Source organism: Tachypleus tridentatus, chromosome 1 (genome assembly GCF_004210375.1).
Source record: "Tachypleus tridentatus isolate NWPU-2018 chromosome 1, ASM421037v1, whole genome shotgun sequence".
Classification (NCBI taxonomy): Eukaryota; Metazoa; Arthropoda; class Merostomata; order Xiphosura; family Limulidae; genus Tachypleus; species Tachypleus tridentatus.
The window spans coordinates 63,378,416-63,399,941 of record NC_134825.1 but is presented as its reverse complement, the minus strand read 5'-3'; the positions used below and the strand labels follow the sequence as shown (position 1 = coordinate 63,399,941).

The 21,526-nt window shown below is 34.8% G+C and overlaps 1 protein-coding gene across 3 annotated transcripts in view; it reads left to right on the top strand.

Moving 5' to 3' along the window:
- The window catches only part of LOC143250437 (uncharacterized), a 112,183-nt gene that overhangs the window by 24,145 nt on the left and 66,512 nt on the right, over nucleotides 1–21,526 (top strand). For 2 of the 3 annotated variants that reach the window (XM_076500953.1, XM_076500931.1), the window contains exons 2-3: nucleotides 9,060–9,660; nucleotides 11,394–11,649. In XM_076500953.1, coding sequence (XP_076357068.1) covers nucleotides 9,060–9,660; nucleotides 11,394–11,649 — 857 coding nt within the window. Of the gene's footprint in view, nucleotides 1–8,284; nucleotides 8,705–9,059; nucleotides 9,661–11,393; nucleotides 11,650–21,526 lie in introns of those variants that run through there. The other variant, XM_076500942.1, reaches the window with a different exon arrangement.

Below are 21,526 nucleotides of genomic sequence, written 5' to 3'. Positions count from 1 at the left end.
ATTCAAATAGTCTTTCTTGCGCGAAAATCTCAAACAAACAAATGTTAAAGCAAGGAAATCAAGTTAATATTCTAATTCGAGCGATTAGTGACTTTTAGTATATTCTGTCTGTAAAGCAACCGCTATTTAAATTTTAAAATATTGACTGAGAGTGAATTGGCGTAATATTTTTAAGCTTTTAAGAGTGAAATGGAAAAATATACTTTGAAATTTATTGTTAACTGTTTCAACCAGCTGATTCAAATTAAGACTCTAACTCTAATTTCTAGGCTTTTTAAATTATCTGATGACTTACGATAAGGTTATCTGATTTTAGATATAACTTTAAGTACATTCAAAATACTACTACTTTTACTTTTTAAACAGTCATGACATTTGGAACTCCACTAGGTTTTATTCTTGTTATGATTTGCAATCTGTTATGGTTACTGTAGCAATAACTTTGTTATCTGGTAAAAAACATATTATGCTTTGTATTGTTTGTTTGTTTTGAATTTCGCGCAAAGCTACTCGAGCGCTAGCGCACAGCGCTAGCTGTCCCTAATTTATTTAACAGTGTAAGACTAAAGGGAAGGCAGCAAGTCATCACCCCCTACCGCCAACTCTTGAGCTATTCTTTTACCAACGAATAGTGGGATTGACCATCACATTATAACGCCGCCACAGCTGAAAAGGACGAGCATGTGTGGTGCAACCGGGATTCGAACTCGCGACGTTCGGATTACGAGCCGAACGCCTCAACCCACCTGGCCATGCGGGGCCATTATGGTTTGTAAGCTCTGATGTTTTACTGTGGTAAGAACTCTATGTTAGTTGATAAAAAGGTAGATCTTGCATCACAGTAAGAATGATAGTGATTTGAAATACTTCATTCATCAAGATAATTAGAAATCGTTAATTTAAAAAGGTAGAATAGGGATCGTCACAAATAACAGAAACAAGTAGAATCAAAATGAGAAGAATATATTTTCATGTCTACAACTAGGGACTCCAAAAGTAAACAAATTAGGGTGACAATATCGTCTATATTATTTTATATAAACTACAAGTGCTCATTTTGACTCCATTGAATTTAAATTCAATTTATTTTTGTACTTTTTGACGTTCCTTATTCCCCTATTTAAATTAGCAATCTTTAATTATCTTGTTTTTTTAAGTTTTTATATCGTTTTATAAACAATACATTATAAGCTACATCCATGCATATGCGCTCGGTTAATGTTATCTGTTTTTACAATTTACTGCTGCATTATTCCCCCCAACCATTATTTACTGAGCCAGATGGTTTTTTGCCTGACATTTTGTGTAAACACGCGTTTAACAAGAGTCGATCACAAGAGATTGTTTGTTTTGAATTTCGCACAAAGCTATTCAAGGGCTATCTGTGTTAGCCGTCCCTAATGTAGCAGTGTAAGACCAGAGGGAAGGCAGCTAGTCATCACCACCCACCGCCAACTCTTGGGCTACTCTTTTACCAACGAATAATGGGATTGACCGCACATTATAACGCCCCACGGCTGAAAGGGCGAGCATGTTTAGCGCGACGGGGATGCGAACCCGCGACAATCAGATTACGAGTCGCACGTCTTAACACGCTTGGCCATGCCGGGCCGATCACAAAGGAAGTCACTAATAACAATAACACATATATTGTGTATTTATAGCCACGTATATAAATTTTCAATTAAAAATAATCCACTTGTTAAATATGGCATAGGCATTCGCATCGTTTGATATATTGTTTGTTTTGAAATTCGTGCAAAGATATACGAGAGTTATCTGCGATAGCCGTCCCTAATTTAACAGTATAAGACTAGAGGGAAGGCAGCTAGTCATCACCACCCACCGCCTACTCTTGGGCTACTCTTTTATCAACGAGTAGTGAGATTGACCGTCAATTTATAACACCTCCACGACTGAAAGGGCTAGCATGTTTAGTGTGACAGGGATTCGAACCAGCGATCCTCACATTTTGAGTCGAGCGCCTCAACCACCTAGCTATGGTGTTTGGTATAATACATTTTTCTAGGTTTTAGTATAAAATATCCACTTTGCTGTAACTTGTGAAATAATAATAGTGAAATACACACTCGCATTTTGAAATGGCTTCTACAATACTGGGATTACCGAATAGCTTTTATGGTGGCAACGAAGAAGAAAGTTTTAGTGCGTGTAAATCTCAACTTTCAAGAATCAACTTAAGTATAACCGTATAGCCTTCGAAAAGGTTTATTCAGTAGCTGTGCATAGATTTTGGTGCAGTATACCGAGCCGTTTTTGCTGTGAGCTTCGGTGCTTAAATTGCTTCGATTAAAAAAATGGTTAGTATTCATGAAGCGTCTAATAAAATATCTCCTTCTCTTTCAAGAATCAACATAAAAATAGTCTTATTGCTAGCACAAGTACTGTTTAGTGGGTTTGTCGAGATTCGAATAAAATATTCATATTCGTTTTTCTGAAAGCTTGTGAAACATAAATCATATGAATAATAATAACAATAACATTATGAAGAACAAATGAATGAATTTTTATTTTTACTACTATCAATATTTTAGCAGCCTGAGCCATTGAGATAGAAAAGCTAGAGTATTGTTTCAAGAACAATTCTGCTTTTTAAGATCGTCTTTTGTCCATTTCTGTTATTACAATTTTTGTGAATTTCCTGAGCGACCACACATCTTCTGCTCAGTAGAGTGTTAGATTTAATTTTGTCTTTCTTGTATTGTGACGATGCATAACATATGACGATTTTCTTCGTTTGGTGAATTTCATACAAAAATAGTCGAGGGTTATCTGTGCTAACTGTAAGTAATTTTTAAAGTTATATAGACATATATATATATATATATATATATATATATATATATACACAGAGAGAGAAACACTAGAGGCTAGTAAACATCACCTACCACCAAATCTGGAGATACTGTCAGGTTAGATAGTTGTAACTGACCATCTCCCTTACGATTTACACGTGACTTCAATGGGCGGAACACGATTATTTGTTGTTCTGATAATAACGGAGCTTGAATCACGTAAAGTCGTATCAGAAGTTCAGCACGTTAATCATTAGAGCACGTTGCGAAAGCACGATGAGATTTAAATGTTATTCGTTTATAATTTTCTCAAGTTGTAGTCAAAAATGTTTGTTGCGATTGACAACTCAAGGTAGGAAACTGTCAAGATGCTTCACGTATTGTGTTTAACCTCAAAGTTTACTTCACCATCATTCTATCGCTTCGGCCCGGCATGACCAAGCGTGTTAAGGCGTGCGACTCGTAATCTGAGAGTCCTGGGTTCGCATCCCCGTCGCGCCAAACATGCTCGCCCTTTCAGCCGTGGGGGGCGTTATAATGTTACGACCAATCCCACTATTCATTGGTAAACGAGTAGCCCAAGAGTTGGCGGTGGATGGTGATGACTAGCTACCTTCCCTCTAGTCTTATACTGCTAAATTAGGGACGGCTAGCACAGATAGCCCTTGAGTAGTTTTGTGCGAAATAAAAAAAAAAAACAAAAACAATTCTCTCGCTTGTTTGTTTATAATTAAGCACAAAGCTACGCCAATCTGTGCTCTGTCCACCACGGGTATCGAAACCTGGTTTATAGCGTTGTAAGTCTGCAGACATACTTCTATGCCACTGGGGGAGGTGGGGAGGGCTAGAAGAAGTCATGAGGCTCTGACAGCAAATGAGCATTTTTTGCCTCACAACTTCTGCACTATGCGTTTTTAAACTCGTTTAATTACAATCGTAGACACATTAACATAACTGAACGTTCCTTTAACCATAGAGGATTTACAATACATATTTCCAAAGTCGATTCAGTAACATTTGCACGAGGCTTATTTCCATGAAGACCATGAAGTTAATTGCAGATGGCGGTGAACTACTTCCAAAAAAAACACCAAAAAAAACAAATCTTATATTTGCTATACACAAACATACTTACTGATAAATGTATAAACTTCCTAATGTCCCTAGGGTGAATTTTAGTTAAGCAAATGAAGCCAGCCGCTCTTCATTCATGTTCGTAACCATAGAAACCGATCTTGTCACCAGGAATCTTGTCAAAAGATTCGCTCTCTCATCTTGAGCTAGAACGTGTATGGACCAGTTATGTACTATTGTAAATACTTAGAGTTTTTCACTAGGTTTCCAGTGTAACTGCTATTTAACCCTCTATTACGCGTTGTAACATAGAGCTATTTTGGTTTCTTAATACACTTCAGTTCAAGGTAACAATGTAAATAAACTGTGGGTTTATTTTTGTTAGTTCTTCAACCACGATACTTTTAGGTAACGTACACAATGACGACTTAATATCTAGATTTCACAAAAACGTGTTTTTGTGCAATATCAACTTATTTATATAAAAAAACTTTTGAAATTATTTACTGTATTTTTGCAGTGCGTGTAGTAAAAGAATAAGACACTAGTATATTTGAGTTTTAAAATGGTTGATTTGAAGCGCCATGGGCCCGGCCTGGTCAGGTGGTTAAGACACTCGACACGTAATTTGAGGGTCGCGGGTTCGAATTCTCGTTACACCAAACATGCTCACCCTTTCAGTCGTGGGGGCGTTATAATGTGACGGTCAATCCCACTATTCGTTGGTAAAAGAGTAGCCGAAATGTTGGCGGTGGATGGTGATGACTAGCTGCCCTCCTTCTAGTCTTACACTGCTAAATTAGTGACAGCTAGCGCAAATAGCCCTCGAGGAACTTTGCGCGAAATTCAAAACAAACCAAAATGAAGCAACGTTTGTGTTCATTGCAGTACAAATAAAGAAACAAACATACAGAAAGCTTCATTTATATTTCTTCACGAGAAATGATCATTAACAAATCATTTTTAAATTCCAGATACCCGGGACACAGTACTAAATAATAAAATATCTACACATTCAAAAATATTTTAATTAAGGTCAGTATAATGTCGTTTCGACGTCGAACTACTTAGAGTCAACTTTAGAGTGGTCATATATTGACCTTAGTTAAAATGTTTTTAACTGTATACCCATCGTAACGTTGTGTGTTACATATTAACATTATACACAAGACTCGTTAAAGAAAGTAACCAGTCACAGACTGTCTAATAAATAGAACTAGAGTAATTACCCGTACGTGCTCAAACCAGAGACGTAGTCAGAGGGGGGGAAAGGGAGAGGTCAAAATGGGTCCGACCTCTGAGATATCTAGATAAATTGATCATATTTCATTTTTCAGCTTTTATATATAATAAACTCGTTTCCTGTGATTTAACAAAAAAATAAAACTTCAATTAGAATGCAATAATGTTTATTGAAATTTTATTTTTTTGTTAAATCACACAAAACGAGTTGATTATATATAAAAGCTGAAAAATAAAATATGATCAATTTATCTAGATATCTCAGAGGTCGGACCCATTTGAACCTCCCCCCTTTGACTACATCTCTGGTTTTTATTGAAAATGTATATCAGTTTCAAGTATTCAATTTATTGTCCCCCCTTGAAACGTTTTGTATTTGCAGTACTGGAGTATAAGCACATCCGGTGTTGAATATTTTAGTGTTTCTATTTTAAACTCTTCACATTACTGTCCTGTATATGTTATAAATTTTAGACGAACTCAGTTTTTGGTAAATCAATGTCTCATCACGCTTTAAATACGATGTTTTAAACGATTTATACACCAAACTGTTTGTGGGTCTCTAATAAAAAGGTCACCGGAGACTAAAGAAAAAAATGCAAGTGATACATTTTTTAAACCACAATTGCTTATTATTTCAAGTTTGTTTGTTGTAGAGCAAAGTTACATTAGGCTATCTTCTTGTCCAGAGCAAGGAATCAAACCCCGGGCTATAACTTTGGAAGTTCTTAAACATACTGGGTTCAACTGTTAGTTCAAACTAAACATATTTTACTAGATGTTTAGAACACCTTTTGGGGAGGGGTCATCATCAGCTGGATGATGATGACTCACTTTTATAAATCAAATGGCACAAGAGAAAAAGTAAAACAATTAAAAATACGTTAATTACTAATTACTGCCGATATCGTCTATACATTCTACATAGAAAATGAGTGAGTTGATTTAACGTTTTTGGTTAATTTTCTACACTGAATGTTCTAAGAATTAAAAACACATAATTAATTAAAAATTAGAAAGGGTTACAATACACCATTAAATGTAGCGACATCTGTTGAATATTAGCCACAACCGATAATCAATTTTAACTTATTATAGAACTTGATTTTTATGTTTTTATTTTGACCCTTGAACAGCTAATGTTTAACGCTTTAGGGAACCTTATTGGTACCTTTTTTCTACTTGTTTGCCTGTAGTTAAGGATAAAACTGAACAATGGGATCTATCTGTGATCTGCCAACCATGGGTATCGAAACCCAGTTTTTAGTGTTGTAAGTCTAAAGACATGCCGCAGGTTTTCTATAGGCGTATTAATATCAAAAGCTATATATCAAGTTCCTCTTTTGGTTGTTAATGTTTCAAACCTTTTATTTTCTACATTTGTTACATATTTTGTGTTTGCCAAACAACGTTTTTTTTATATATTAGTAATAAAGATTCTTTTTTTTTCTTTTCAATATATCATAATTTGAATAAAGAGTAGAAAATAACGACATTAAATTCAATATATCTTCTTGATATATGATTTCATATATCTCAAATATAAGGACCGAATCTATAAGTTAATTTAAAGATTATTGTGATATAGATGCTATTGGTCAGCTATATTTCGATGGGCGGAGCTTATTTATGACGTATTCTAGTCATAGTTACATCTTCATCAGTACTGATCAATATGATAGTAGACACATGATAGTTCAGTCACATTAAGCAATGATTTAAAAATATCAACGTAATTTGAATAGTATAGTTCAGTCTTTTGCAGTACTTACACTAGTTTATTGTAAGAAGTGTTTTATAACAGTTCCATGTGCTTTAGTGAAGATCTAAAAAAAGTATACTTTCTTTAACGTAATGTTTTGAGCAAGGTTTATCGTTTCGTTCTGTTGCTAATATCTGGCATTTAGTACGGTCAGGACCACACTGGTGTCCTTGCAATATACTTTGAATTTGAAATCAAATTCCGAATCATTATTGTTCTAAATGGATAAAGATATTTATTCCTCGTTTACTCAGCTTATCTCCATACAATAGGGTTACAATACATCATTAAATGTAGCGACATCTGTTGAATATTAGCTACAGCCGATAATCAATTACTCAGTATTTCGGACTTATTAATACTACTATTGTAACCTATATTTATTTTAACTATAAGACAGATCCTTATATAGAATTACAAATAATCGTATTAGATTTCAACTGTAAACAACTAAAAAGCATTATATGGGAGACTTTTTATTAACAAAACATATATTTGTCTTAATTTATTCTTTCAGAATTTATCTGATTGCAGAAATTATCTTTGGTAACTCCTTGTTTTGGAAGTTTTAAGTCTTAACTACCATGTTATGGATGATACATTGCTGTATTAAATAAAATAAGCTGTTACTTCGTATTTTGCACGACTATGGAGAATCCGTTTTAATGTCTATGGTACTGGAGATTTATGAAGTTAAATTAGCTGTTACAGATTTTATCAGTGGTTGTAAAAATGTTCTTTTTTTCCCACGCGAACCAAAACTTTTCAATCACACTTTTAAAAATAATTATCATGCCAATGTTTTAAAAACTTCACCTATATTTTCAAATACGTTTTAATTAAAAGATAGCAATTTGCTTTGTTTGTTTTAAAAGCAAGGCTAAACAATGGGTTACTCGTGCTGTGCCTACCGCGAGTAACATTGACGCTTAGCTTTATAAGCCCTCATACCCGTAACTGATCCAACAAGGGCCATAATAATTGGTAGTTGCTCAAAAGCAAGCTCATTAGTAGAAGTATAGATTTTTTTTATTTAAAATATCCAGTAGGAGTTAAAATGACAGACACGTATACCATAAAACAGTCTTTATCTTAGCACTTCAGGTAAATTTTATTTCTTTATTTAAAAAGTAAAAAAGGAGAAAAAAGACAACTTATATGAAATTATAGAATGGGAACAGGGTTCGTGGGAATGCAATTAAAGTCTTAACGTTCACCGTAGAAGTATATATACACACCATAAGCAATTACCACTTCGTGTGATGACGCGAAATATTGATCAACACATGACAAAATATTGCACGTGGGCTTACATGCTGCTTTTGAGTAATGGTTTGTGTTTAGTTGGTTTGTTGTGTAGTGGCGCTGCAATAGGAGTAACTGTATGGATTGTATGTCCAAGTGCTGAGGTGGCTGGTGTTTGGTGATATCAACGTTTGTTTCTGAAAGAGTCTGTTGCTTGGTTTGTTTTGATTCAAAGTTTTCATTCGTTGTCGCCAACGTAATCAGCTACTACATACGTTTCATGTTTATAATTATAGATGAAAGTAAAAGGCAATGTAATACTTATTAACGAGGATCGATGTTTGAAAATAATTTACATGGAGTTCAACGCACTAGAGAACATATGTTTTTACTATATGGCCTCGTGTCAGCCATGAAGTTTGTACGTTTGCATATTGCTGAGCAGCAGTAGGTGGTTTGTATGCAAGATTGTGCTACAGAATGGTTCGCAGTTTAAATTAAATTTCCATCACGCACCTATTGACGTAACGGAAATCCCACAGAAGGGTACAAATTGTGTAAATAGGTCTGTTCAAACCATTTTTATAACTACCTCTTTCCCTCTCTAAGCTTTCTATAATGTCTGTCTCTTCGCAGATTTCCATAATGCACGGATTACACTTTTTTACCTTAAAACTGGGTAGTGTGAGGATTGAAATGTCTGCTTGCATAAGCAGTTTGTATAGTTTAATTATTGGCACAACAAATTCTAACTACAAGCTGTGGTTTTACTGCCTCATGTGTATCTCTCGACCTCACATTTATCATTGCTTTTTATAGTGGGCCACTACAGAAAAAAAAAAAAAATTGTAAGGATCTTTAATGATAATGGCTTCTTGCACTAAACATCTCAGCACTCATGTTTATTTCCATATGGACAGGACTGGACCACAACGCAAAACCGGAACTAATACTGGCTTTTCCGGCTTTGTCCAAGAAGTGCCACCTGTAAGCAACAACGGAAAACGAAGAAACAAGGAAAATAATCTAGAACACCAATCAGATCGATTTCATTACCATCTCTTTGATAGAGAATTTTCTGATAGAAATAGATTTACAGACACCCGGAGCTCCGTAATGGGGAGAGAACCTTCTTGTTCGCACTATGATGATTTTGACATTTTCTGCCAAACTCCAACAATGATTTCACCTGAGCTTCCAGTTAGGGATAAGACCACACGAAGACTGAGGCGTAAGTCAAAAGATAAATATGAACTGAGGAACGTGGACGCTTTCAAAGCTTCAACTCGTGCATCCTCGTCTCGATTTTCTGAAACAACCATAGACTGTGAAGGTAAAGAAAAGGACCAACAGCCAATGGACCAACATTTACAGAAACGGAGAGGAGACGAAAGAGGTCCATGTCGTTCCTTCTCGACAGACGTTGTGGACGAGCGTCGAGAAGATTTGACAACACAGGAAGTTCAGGACTGTTTTATTATCCCTACTCATCTCATAAATCGCTTCATGCCGTTTTACCATGTAAGAATACTTTATAGTTTTTGTGTATTGTTTTATTACATTTCTTCGTAGTTTAATCTAAACAAATTGAACTTTTGATTTTGAGATAAGTTGAAATGAAATTATAAAGTTTTACAACTAGGCTAGATTTTGTTTCTCATTAATGAATTGGTTTAACAAACAAATATTAGCTGTTGTTTTGAATTAAGCACAAAGCTACATAATGGACTATCTGTGCTCTGACCACCACGGGTATCGAAACCCGGTTTTAGCGTTGTAAGTCCGCAGACATACCACTGAGCCACTGGGGAACACGAATATTAGAGTAGACTCTAGTCAACGCTTTGATCTCATTTACTATTAACGTAATAGTTTAACAAACAAATATCAAAAACTACTGTAATCTACACTTCTGATGTTGCTTACCAAATCTAGACTTTTAGTTATCTCGTTTATGAGCGAAATGAGAACTGTGATCTATAATTTTGATCATGTTTATTAGCTCTATACTTTTATCTTGCTTATCATGAGTAAACTGTTTTTACGAACGAAATGGACAGACTGTAGACTACACATTTGTTTTTGTTTATAAGACGTAGACTTTTGATCTTGTTTATCATTAATTTTAGCTGTTTTTACGAACGAAATAAGTCAACTGTAATCTAATTTCAAACAACAGAGAGTTTAGTAAAGTTCAGTTCTATGTTCCTTTATCTTTGCTGTTTCTCTCTTTGACTTCCTTTCATTTTTACTTAGTTTTACTTCGCATTTATTTGTTTGTTTGTTTGTTTTGGAATTTCGCACAAAGCTACTCGAGGGCTATCCGTCCCTAATTTAGCAGTGTAAGACTAGAGGGAAGGCAGCTAGTCATCACCACCCACCGCCAACTCTTGGGCTACTCTTTTACCAACGAATAGTGGAATTGACCGTAACATTATACACCCCCACGGCTGGGAGGGTGAGCATGTTTAGCAAGGCTAAAATCAGCGGTTCGATTCCCCGCAGCGGACTCGGTAGATACACCCATGTGGCTTTGCTATAAGAAAAATACCCATTTATATTAATATTGTATCTAGCGAAACGATTTAATCACTACACAGATACAATCCTAAACAAATAAAATATGAAATTTCTAAAGTAAAATACCACAGTTAGAAACTCCAAGACTAACCTAGTTGTAAAAACCTTTTGAGACAAATATTGCTTGTTTCTTTTACATTCAGTCTTATATTTTTGTACCATTTTTACGCTTAAATTAATCTCTTCTTTTCAGTAATAACTTTAGATCCAGTGTTTCCCTTTTGGATTTTTAAACACTCTTTCATCTAAGATTTATCTTTCTTGAATCCAAATATCTATCTTGTTTCTACTTTCGCAGCGTCATGTCTGCGCACTTACAACGCAGGAAACCGGGCTTCATTACGCGTGTTGCGCAGGCCACAAATAGTCCCTTGTGTATCTTTGTGCTTAATACCGAATTAACAGTTTCTACGTTTACTCTTCTCTTAATTTATTCTAAAATTATTCGTGCGACAAAAAGGTTTCCAAACTTTAAACGATATATTTTTTATACGTTCTTGTGGTGATACTGAAGATTCGTACTTTTTTATACGTGAGTGTTGGCGGTATAAATATTGTGTTTATGTCTGAATGTATTTGCGAAACAAGGTTCGCCAAATATAATGTATTAATTCATCATACGAGGAAATATATATTTTCTTCAGTACATCTTATATTTTATTTTTACATTCCAGGAAAGTAACCTTAGTCTCCCCGCTCAGCCTCTGAGTATGATGAAAATCAGTGACCCTAAAATTTGCATCATTTTCGATTTCGGCGAGAACGCATCGTTCGGTTCTCAAGACCTACCCTCACCTACAACTTCGCTTGAGCCGCCGCCGAAAGACTGGCTGATGGTTCAGCTTCTCCGCCAGCGGAAGCAGTTCGGCTGGATACAACAGTCTCTAACAGCCACGGAAGGCATGTTATTGATGAACGTCGAGCAGCGTAGTAAGTTATGCATCGCCCAAGCAACTATATCTTTTATTATTCATATCAAATACTTTCATACCTTTTGATTTTCTTTGTATCGAGGTGCCAGACACAGAAACACACAAAAGACTTTCTATGTGCAAATATATCAGATGCATAAAATTACGTGGTTTTGAACAGCTACAACAAATAAAAGTGAATAATGTTTTTCTGAGAATATTAAACATACAAGTTTTCGAAATTTATAAAATAATTTCTAACAGAAGAATGTTTTATTTTCAATATAATCAGTATTTTATATAAAAAACTAATACATTTATAATTATAACTATAATCTATGACAACACAAAAACATTTAGCATTCTAAAGTATACAAATACAAGTATTACTTTCTAGGAATTTCGTGAACTAACTGAACGCGAAACATTTGATCAGCTAGTGGCTAAATGAGAAAGATTTGGAACTGTGATAAACTTATGTCTAAACATGAAAAACATTTGACACGTGTTGTCTATTTGACGGACAATCGACTAGTAATTATATGTGAAAGTTTTAGCCTAACTCCATATATTTTGACCTTTATTGTCTTTGGAATTAAAGCGCGAATACTTTTCATTTCATAAAAGGCCCGACATGGCCAGGTGATTAAGGCGCTCGATTCGTAATCTGAATTGAATTTCCGTCACACCAAACTTTTTCAGCCGTGGGTGCGTTATAATGCTACGATCAATCCCACTATTCGTTGGTAAAAGAATAGCTCAAGAGTTGGCGGTGAGTGGTGATGACTAGCTGCCTTCCCTCTAATCTTACACTTTTAAATTAGGGACGGCTAGTGCAGATAGCCCTCGTGTAGCTTTGCGCGAAATTCAAAGCACGAACATTTCATAAAAACGCTCTTGTTCTTCATGAGTCAGTCACACCACATAGTTATCTTTCCGGATTGTGTATCTGAAGTTCAGTGATTCGTGTCTCATCATCGCCACAAACAATCGCGCTCCACATTTTTGGGCCGTGGGTGTATTATACGAATAACTATCAAATCCTACTACTGTATTAGAATAACAGATGATAGGTGGTGCTAACTACTCACGGCCTGGCATGGCCAAGCGTGTTAAGGCGTACAACTCGTAATCTGAGGGTCGCGGGTTCGCATCCCCGTCGCGCCGAACATGCTCGCCTTTTTCAGCCGTGGGGGCGTTATAATGTGACGGTCAATCCCACTATTCGTTGGTAAAAGAGTAGCCCAAGAGTTGGCGGTGGGTGATGATGACTAGCTGCCTTCCCTCTAGTCTTACACTGCTAAATTAGGGACGGCTAACGCAGATTGCCCTCGTGTAGCTTTGCGCGAAATTAAAAAAACAAACAAACAAAGCTAACCAGTCGCCTTCTATCTAGTCTATCATTTCGAAATTAAGGTTTAGCTAACGCAGATAGACCTCGCTTAAGTTTCTGCGAACTTAATCAAGGCAACAACTTTTTCTCAGAAAACACTTACTTATTCTCTCCCTCAATTCGTCATCATTTTTTCTAAACAAGTTTAATGCTTTTTTAAACTGGCGAAACATTATTATAATTGATTATATTTGCTATGAGGCATTAGTATCGGGCATATTATATTTTTAACAGTGCAATCTTTGGGTATTTTTTTCGGGGATTTAGAAGAATTAGAGGCATGTATTATTTTATTCCAATCACAGTATATTCACCATATTCACTGTCGACGACGTGTTTTGCTTAATCCAGAGCTCATCAAGCCGGCTGGGACACAATAAACACAAAGTCACGTCTTATGGAAAACACATTTAAAACATTCACATAATCGCCAATGTCCATTGAAGATGTTGTCATTTAGTGAAACAGAGAAATAGTCAGAGACTTGAGATTTATAGACTGAATAGTGTTCAAATTGTTATAATCTTATATTCTTATAATTTTGCTTCGTAATTCTATTTCCTTCTCACTGTAATTACATCTTACGTCTCATAGAAACAGAGAATATCTCGAAACTGTAACAACTATAACAAACAATCTACTTAGCATTTAAATCAAATAAATATCGGAAAACACGAGTTAAATAAATACAAAACTAAAAATGAGTTAAAACAGAAATAAGGGAGGATTAATTTATTTATTCTTTTAACTCGTTGTTTGTAATCTTTACAACGTTTTAATTCGTTGTTTGTAATCTTTACAACGTTTGAACTAGTTGTTTGTAATCTTTACAACGTTTGAACTAGTTGTTTGTAATCTTTACAACGTTTTAACTCGTTGTTTGTAATCTTTACAACGCCTCCTCGCATTTGAGCGTGAATTTCTAATGTTGGAGTTCACCAGGATACCAACTTCTGTTTGCTTGCTTTAGAACAAAGCCATTGGACAACCTGGTGTGTCCGCCATAGGGAATCGAACTCAGAATTGTGGCGTTGTAAGTTCGTAAACTTACTGCTGGTCCACCGGCGGATTAGGATAACATTTACTTTACACGTGGGAAGTTGAATTAATTTAAAAAACGTAATAGGAGAAGAGCTAATTTTGTTAATGAAAACTGCCATTCAGTTACAAAACAGAAGATAATTTTTAAGATTTTCGTAAGGAATAAATTCACAGCAATAAAACGTGTATAGGTTTTCGAACAAAGTAACACTACTAATTACTTATTCATTTAAATACGTTAGTGGAAACATACCCACTTCCTCTAAGGGTTTTTATATTCTGATGCATCTATATATATATATGTCTCTTATAGCAACGCCACATCGAACCCCTGATTTTAGCGCTGTGAATCCGCAGAAGGACTGTCTGTTAAATGCTTCAAACTTTGCTCTTTTATCGTATCTTTTACATGAATCACATCTTTATACAATTTACATCACACGAAATCCGTTGCTTTATTTTAACTATTAAACTGCACAAACGTTATCATATAAAAAACATTAAAATTTATAAATTGAATTAACGGTTCTTATTATACCTACAAACAGCGAAACCGAAAGTTATTTTGTTGCAGAACCAAATTACCATTTCGTTCAAATCTCCCTTCAACACAATAGTTAACAGACACACCTTGTATACATTAAGAATTTGTTTTTACTTCAAACGTGGTTTAGTCAATTAAGAAAATAGCTTACTGATTATTTTGGACCATAAAATATATACGTGTGAGAGGCGATCCTGATGGAAATACAATAGCTGCGCAAGCGAGATGTACATAAATCTTTCAGTTAGAAAGAGTTCCTTCGCAGCACGATTTTAAATATTTCAAGGTGTGAAATATTTATGTCATGAATAATGGAAGTTCTGACATTTATTTCGATTCTTCTACTAAACCCTTACTGTATACTGACTATGGTATATTAGTGCACACGTGGCATGGTATAGGATAGTGGATTGGTTGTTTGTTTTTGGATTTCGCACAAAGCTACTCGAGGGCTATCTGCGTTAGCCGTCCCTAATTTAGCAGTGTAAGACTAGAGGGAAGGCAGCTAGTCATCACCACCCACCGCCAACTCTTGGGCTACTCTTTTACCAACGAATAGTGGGATTGACTGTCACATTATAACGCCCCCATGGCTGAAAGGGCGATCATGTTTGGCGCGACGGGGATGCGAACCCGCGACCCTCAGATTACTAGTCGCACGCCTTAACACGCTTGGACATGCCGGGCCCCAGGATAGTGGAACACGTATCGACAGTATCAGTCTTTTAAATAAAAGTTTGGCTGGACATGGCTAAGTGTGTTAAGGCGTTCGACTCGTAATCCGAGGGTTGCGGGTTCGAATCCCGGTTGCACCAAACATGCTCGCCCTTTCAGCCGTGGGGGCGTTATAATGTGACGGTCACTCCCACTATTCGTTGGTAAAATAGTAGCCCAAGAGTTGGCGGTGGGTGGTGATGACTAGCTGCCTTCCCTCTAGTCTTACACTGCTAAATTAGGGACGGCTAACGCAGATAGCCCTCGGGTAGCTTTGCGCGAAATTCAAGCTACCAGGACACATGAAAAGAAGTGAATAGCATAATATTGGTATTAATTTACTGAGTTTTTCTATACCTGAGGATACTTGATGAAATTGGTACTTAATGTATTTAACCTAAATCATGTATCAGCATTCGTTATTTATACATCTACAGTTAACCAAATACCAAATAAAACTTTTATTGTACTCACTGCTCAAACAGCGGATAGTGTTCATTCCCTAAATCCGTACGCTACCCATAAGAAATGCTTGACGCTTACAGGAAGGAAAGCATGAGCTTCAAATGAACTTCCTTCAAGATTGGAACATAATATAAATTTACAACTCTTATAATTGCTCCCAAACCGTCTAGTTACAATTTTGTTTAAAAAGTAGCTAAGATATTTTATTTAGTGGAAAAACATTTAAATCAATAGCTATCAAGTAAATACTTCACGTTGCTGAAAATATGACGTGAAAAGCGTTGCGTGAAAAAGACAACGGAAGTAAACTATGGAGAGTGAACGTTGCTAAGCTATACTGTTTAATATTTAATATATATTATATTATTTTCTATAGGGAGTTTTGACGTGACGTATGACGCCCAGAAGTTTCCTGAGTATCTAGTTTTGACGTAATTGGTTCTATAGAATAATCTACGCAATCGAAATTTCACATTTAATATTTGTTTAGCCAGACATAGAACTAGTCTGATTTTAACTGATTTTAAATTTTACCTGTTTAATAGTATTAACCTTATTTGAATATTATATATAACACTGTCAGCTATACGTTTCAGAAAACCGTTTTGTCCCTCAGTGGCTCATCAGTATGTCTGAAAACGTTCAGCGTTAAGAACCTGGTTTTGATACTCTTGGTGGGCATACCACAAACAGTCCATTGTTATGCTCTGTGCTTAACTACGAACAAACAAAACCGTTTTTATTCAGATATTTTAGTATCATTTAAGTTATAATGACAACATTCCTATATGCTAGCTATTGTGTAAGTACACTGAATTGAAATTGTAACTAGATTTAGTACAAACAGCTCTGAAATCTACGAAATAAAATTAAACTTATGATATAAACGTGTAAATGCCTTCTTATGACACACTTCACGTTTAAAACTACCATTGTTACTGTATGCCAATGAATAAAGAAACACGAGCTGATGTTCCACAGTAATTCGTACATTTTTAAAATAATTGCTCAAATATTTTTAAAATATATAAAGTTCAATGGACAATTTCACAATAATTTTTGTCATAATGACAAAGAAACAACTTGGTAAGAGACGATGCTAACCTTTATCCCATTGAAACTACGTCAGTTGGACAATAAATCATAGTATTTAATAAAATATGAGCTTCCTTTTTGTCAAATGTTAATTTCTGAAAACTCGCTTTAAAAATCTTGTATCATATTCATCTCGATATAATAAGTTAGCTATTACTTGTAGGGTCTTTTCTAAAGGAGCATTAGTGTACAAATATTTCTCTTCAAAACTTGAACAATAATGATGTTTACTAAATTGCAAACTTTTAATTTTATCAGAGAATTAAAAACTATCTTCAATCTTTTGTCGAGCGGGCGGTAGCACTGCCTATCTAGGGGTGGTTCGGATTATGCATTGAAATGGTATTTTAAATATCTCCTGAATAGGAGAACTTTACAATAATATACAATGTTTTCTTTTATAACACTATCTATGTGAGGACTGAGTCACAAGTCCTGGGAATATCGGTAAATATTATACCAAAACATTTCAATTTCTATTTCATCTTTGTTTTGCCTATGTTTTTATAACGTAACTAGAAACCAAAACAGTCGTGCCAACCAATTTTCCTAAGGATTATAAATAACTTGTAGTAATTTTAAAAAAATTATGATTATAGTGTAAACGATGTTATTATTATCCTTAAAGTTAGCTTTCCTACAGACATCTGGTGCTAATTTTAAAATATTAGGTACATGAAGAAAAAAAAGAATTACCAGCCATTAATAAATGTTGGGATGACCAAAATTAATTCTTGGAAAACAATGTAAACAAGTTATTAGATCCGATCTTCATCATCCCTACACACATAATATAGTTGAATGTTAACAGATAAAAATAGGCTAAAGTAAACTAAATTGTGATTGAATAGTTACATACATTACTATATGTTAATTCTTGCCTGTACTATTATGTAGGGATGATGCATCGTCTGCGTTTTTTCTCAAGAACTGATGATTACCTTACCTAGATTTACTACCTTTTATGAAGAAAAGTTTTTCTTTACTTGTTAATTAGTAATATAATATTAAAATACTTAGTACAAAGATAAGCAAAAAAGACAGCTACTTGATAATTGTATTTTTTTATATTAGAAGTTATACGTTTAGCTAGACAAACTTCTATATGTACCTTAGAAAATTCATACAAATTTTAAACATACGTACCTTCAGTGACTATTCTTGTGTTATTATGGAATTAATTAATAGATTCAAGTTAGAACTGAACGAAATGGGCTTAGATCCAACTAATGGTACACAGGATTATTTGCCTACCTTTTGTATTTTCTGGGATAATGTTTATTACTAATGATATATAGGTTGTTTTAACACTTTTAGATTAATCTTTGAAAATCGTCATTGATTGGCGGTGGAAGCGGACAAGTTTATTTAACAGGTGCCATACAAGGTTACTCCACAGATGTCGAACAAGTTTGTTCGACAGGTGTTGGACAGATATATTGGACAGATGTTAGACACGTTTACTGACTCATTTCCTTTCATATCTCCGTTACAACTTTAAAAATATACAGTATTCACTCAGTAATTGGTCAACAGTGTACCAGAAATTAATTAATTGACTGGTTGGCTGATACCCTAACTCTTTGATCTTTATAGAATATTTTACTTCAAGTCGCACGAAAATTCAAGAAACCAAGTGAAATCTAGATATTAGGTAATTTCTAGGCGCCATATGCTATCACCACGTCATGCTAAAACTGTCTAAATTAAAATGTTAAAAAATATTTTACAGCAGTATTTATTGTCTGTTCAATATCTAGAGATCGCTTATGTTTCTTAGAGAGTTTGTGCACTTTATTAGGAAGAAAATATTCGTGAAATATAGTTTTATTCTCTAAGGTAGTTCACGAAAGTTAATGAAATTCGAATTTTAAATTGTACGACTTTTAACCACTTCAACTAAAACAAGTTTGAATGAGTTTATTTCTGAGTGGCCTTTTCCTTTTCTCTAAAAAAACGTTTCCATAAAAATGATGGCTTCAATTTAAAAAAAAATGACACCAATCTAATTTCTGTTCTCTTCAGAGCAAGCACTGAAAATACATTATGAGTTAGTAAAACATTTTTGTACTTGAATTGGGAAGATATAGAGTAATAAACCTTTTTCGTGTAACCATAAGCAGTCTTGAGAGCCTAACGCGTGAAAACAGATTGTCAGGACCTCCTTACATTTAAAAGGAAGTTCATTCGGAGCATACATATGCGGTTCACTAGCAGTAAAATGATTGATAACCTTTACGTGAATGAGGAAATTACGAAATTTGCTCTAGCGTAAATAGCAATAAATGACGAACGTAAAACTGAGTGTTAATTTAAAATACACGTAAGAATGTATGGATGGTTGATCTACTTTTATTTAAAGGAATTCGATATAAATGAAATAACTGCCTTCGAATGTTCTCTGTGTCGTGTAAGTCCTTCAACGACGAAATTTACTTAGAATAACATGGATTCAATATGTTACATAATATCACATAATACATTAAATATTTTCACTGATATAGTAATATGAATTTATTGGTAGAAACACTCTCTTAATATCTTTTGATTTTAGTTTATTTTTTAATTAATATTTACGGAAAGAAATGTATGTATGGTTTTTAAAAGTCTCTGCTTTTGTGGGTGCGTACGGAAAGTGGCACTTCATTTTAGTGATCATTAGGTTCATGTGTTACGACGAATTTGCTAACTTGAAGAATATCAGATAGTGTTTGTCTGGTGTGTATAATTTTTCAAGTCTGAAACAAAACATTTTAACAGCTTCAAACATTCGCATTTTACATAATGATATCCTATGAAAATATTTAAAGAACAAAGGTTAAGGTTTTTGAGCAAATGGTGAAATCAATTGTTATAATCTTTGTTAAAATATTAAAATTTGGATGACATATATATATGCTTATTTGATAACGATTTTTCCAATGTTAACGGGAGATGACAGTTTCTATAACATATGTGTACACACTATACATATAAGTGACGAAGTTCATAGTTCAGTTCATTCAGAAATATAGATTACATTATAGGTTTTCAAGTGACAATTGAACTGATAACATTTACAAGTATGGAATCGAAGATGCATAACATATAACAAAATCTGAACCAGAGGTACGTAACATATAAAATTTGAACCGGTGATAGATAACATATAACAAAAATTGAACCGGCCAGGCATGGCCAGGTGGGTTAAGGCGTGCGACTCGTAATCCGAGAGTCGCGAGTTTGCATCCCCGTCACACCAAACACGCTCGCGTTTTCAGCCGTGGGGGCGTTATTAATCCCACTATTGGTAAAAGAGTAGCCCACGAGGTGGCGGTGGGTGGTGATGCCTTCCCTCTAGTCTTACACTACTAAATTAGGGACGTCTAGTGCAGATAGCCCTCGAGTAGCTTTGCGCGAAATTAAAAAAACAAACAACAAAAACTGACCCGAGATGCATAACATACATCAAAAGTGGAACTGGAGATACATATACATGTAAGAAACGTTGAACTGGAAATGCATCACACTTAAGAAAGAATAAAGGGGTAATTAATAAACATGTAACTTATTTCATCGAAACAATGAATGTGACAAATAAATTATAAAATACAAAGGTCTGTGATTTCTTTACTGACAAGATAGTTTTATATTTTCTACAGTAATTCCTGTACGCTGAATCCAAAAATAGTATCAATTTTTCTCCATCACGTACAGATTTTTCATAAAATTGCATAATTTCCTTAAAATAATTGAATATTTTTAGTGAAATCGGGTTACGTTTTGTTATGCTTAAAATGCTGACAATCACTGGCTATAGATTTCTCTAGATCAATCGCGACGCGAGAGTCTTATCTATCGTTCCAGAACCCATGAGAAACGGACCGCTGGTATATGAACGGTTACCTATCACGTTTTACTTCTGTGTAGCATTTGTTTTTTCATGCACTTTGACATTATTTTTTCTTCTTTCCAATATTAGTTATTCGTCGCTATGGCAACAAGAGATTGTGCAAATGAGATAAACATGTTCTGTTAGATTTTTTGTAACTTTTTTCTTCCCGATTTGTAAAAATATCTTTACGTGATAAAACAAAATGAATATTTGTGGAATTCAAGTTTATATGTTGCTAAAAAAACAACAACCATAATTTCTTGCTGTGCTGTTTCTTAGCTTCGTTGTCAGAGCATGTGCTAGCTTGAAACTTGTATTGGGGAAATTTTGTTGTTGTTGTTTTTTAAATTTCGTGCAAAACTACACGAGGACTATCTGCGCTAGCCTTCCGTAATTTTGCAGTGTAAGACTAGAGGGAAGACGGCTCGTCATCACCATCAACTCTGAGGCAACTCTATTATCAACGAATAGTGAGATTGACTGTCACATTATAACCCTCCCACGACTGAAAAGAACGAGCATGTTTGGTGCGACGGGGATTGGAACCCGCGCCCCGCAGGTTACGAGTAGAGCGCCTTAAACACCTGGCCATGCCGGGATAGTGGGAAAATAATGACCTTTTTTGTCATTTGTAGTCATTCAGTGAGCTCTGAATTTTTTAAGTTTCATAAACATGTCAGCGTGCTGTATAATTCATTACTTTGAGATTTCGCAATATTGAATTCATATAATTAGATAAATAATTTATCACTTCTTATGGGCTCATAAAT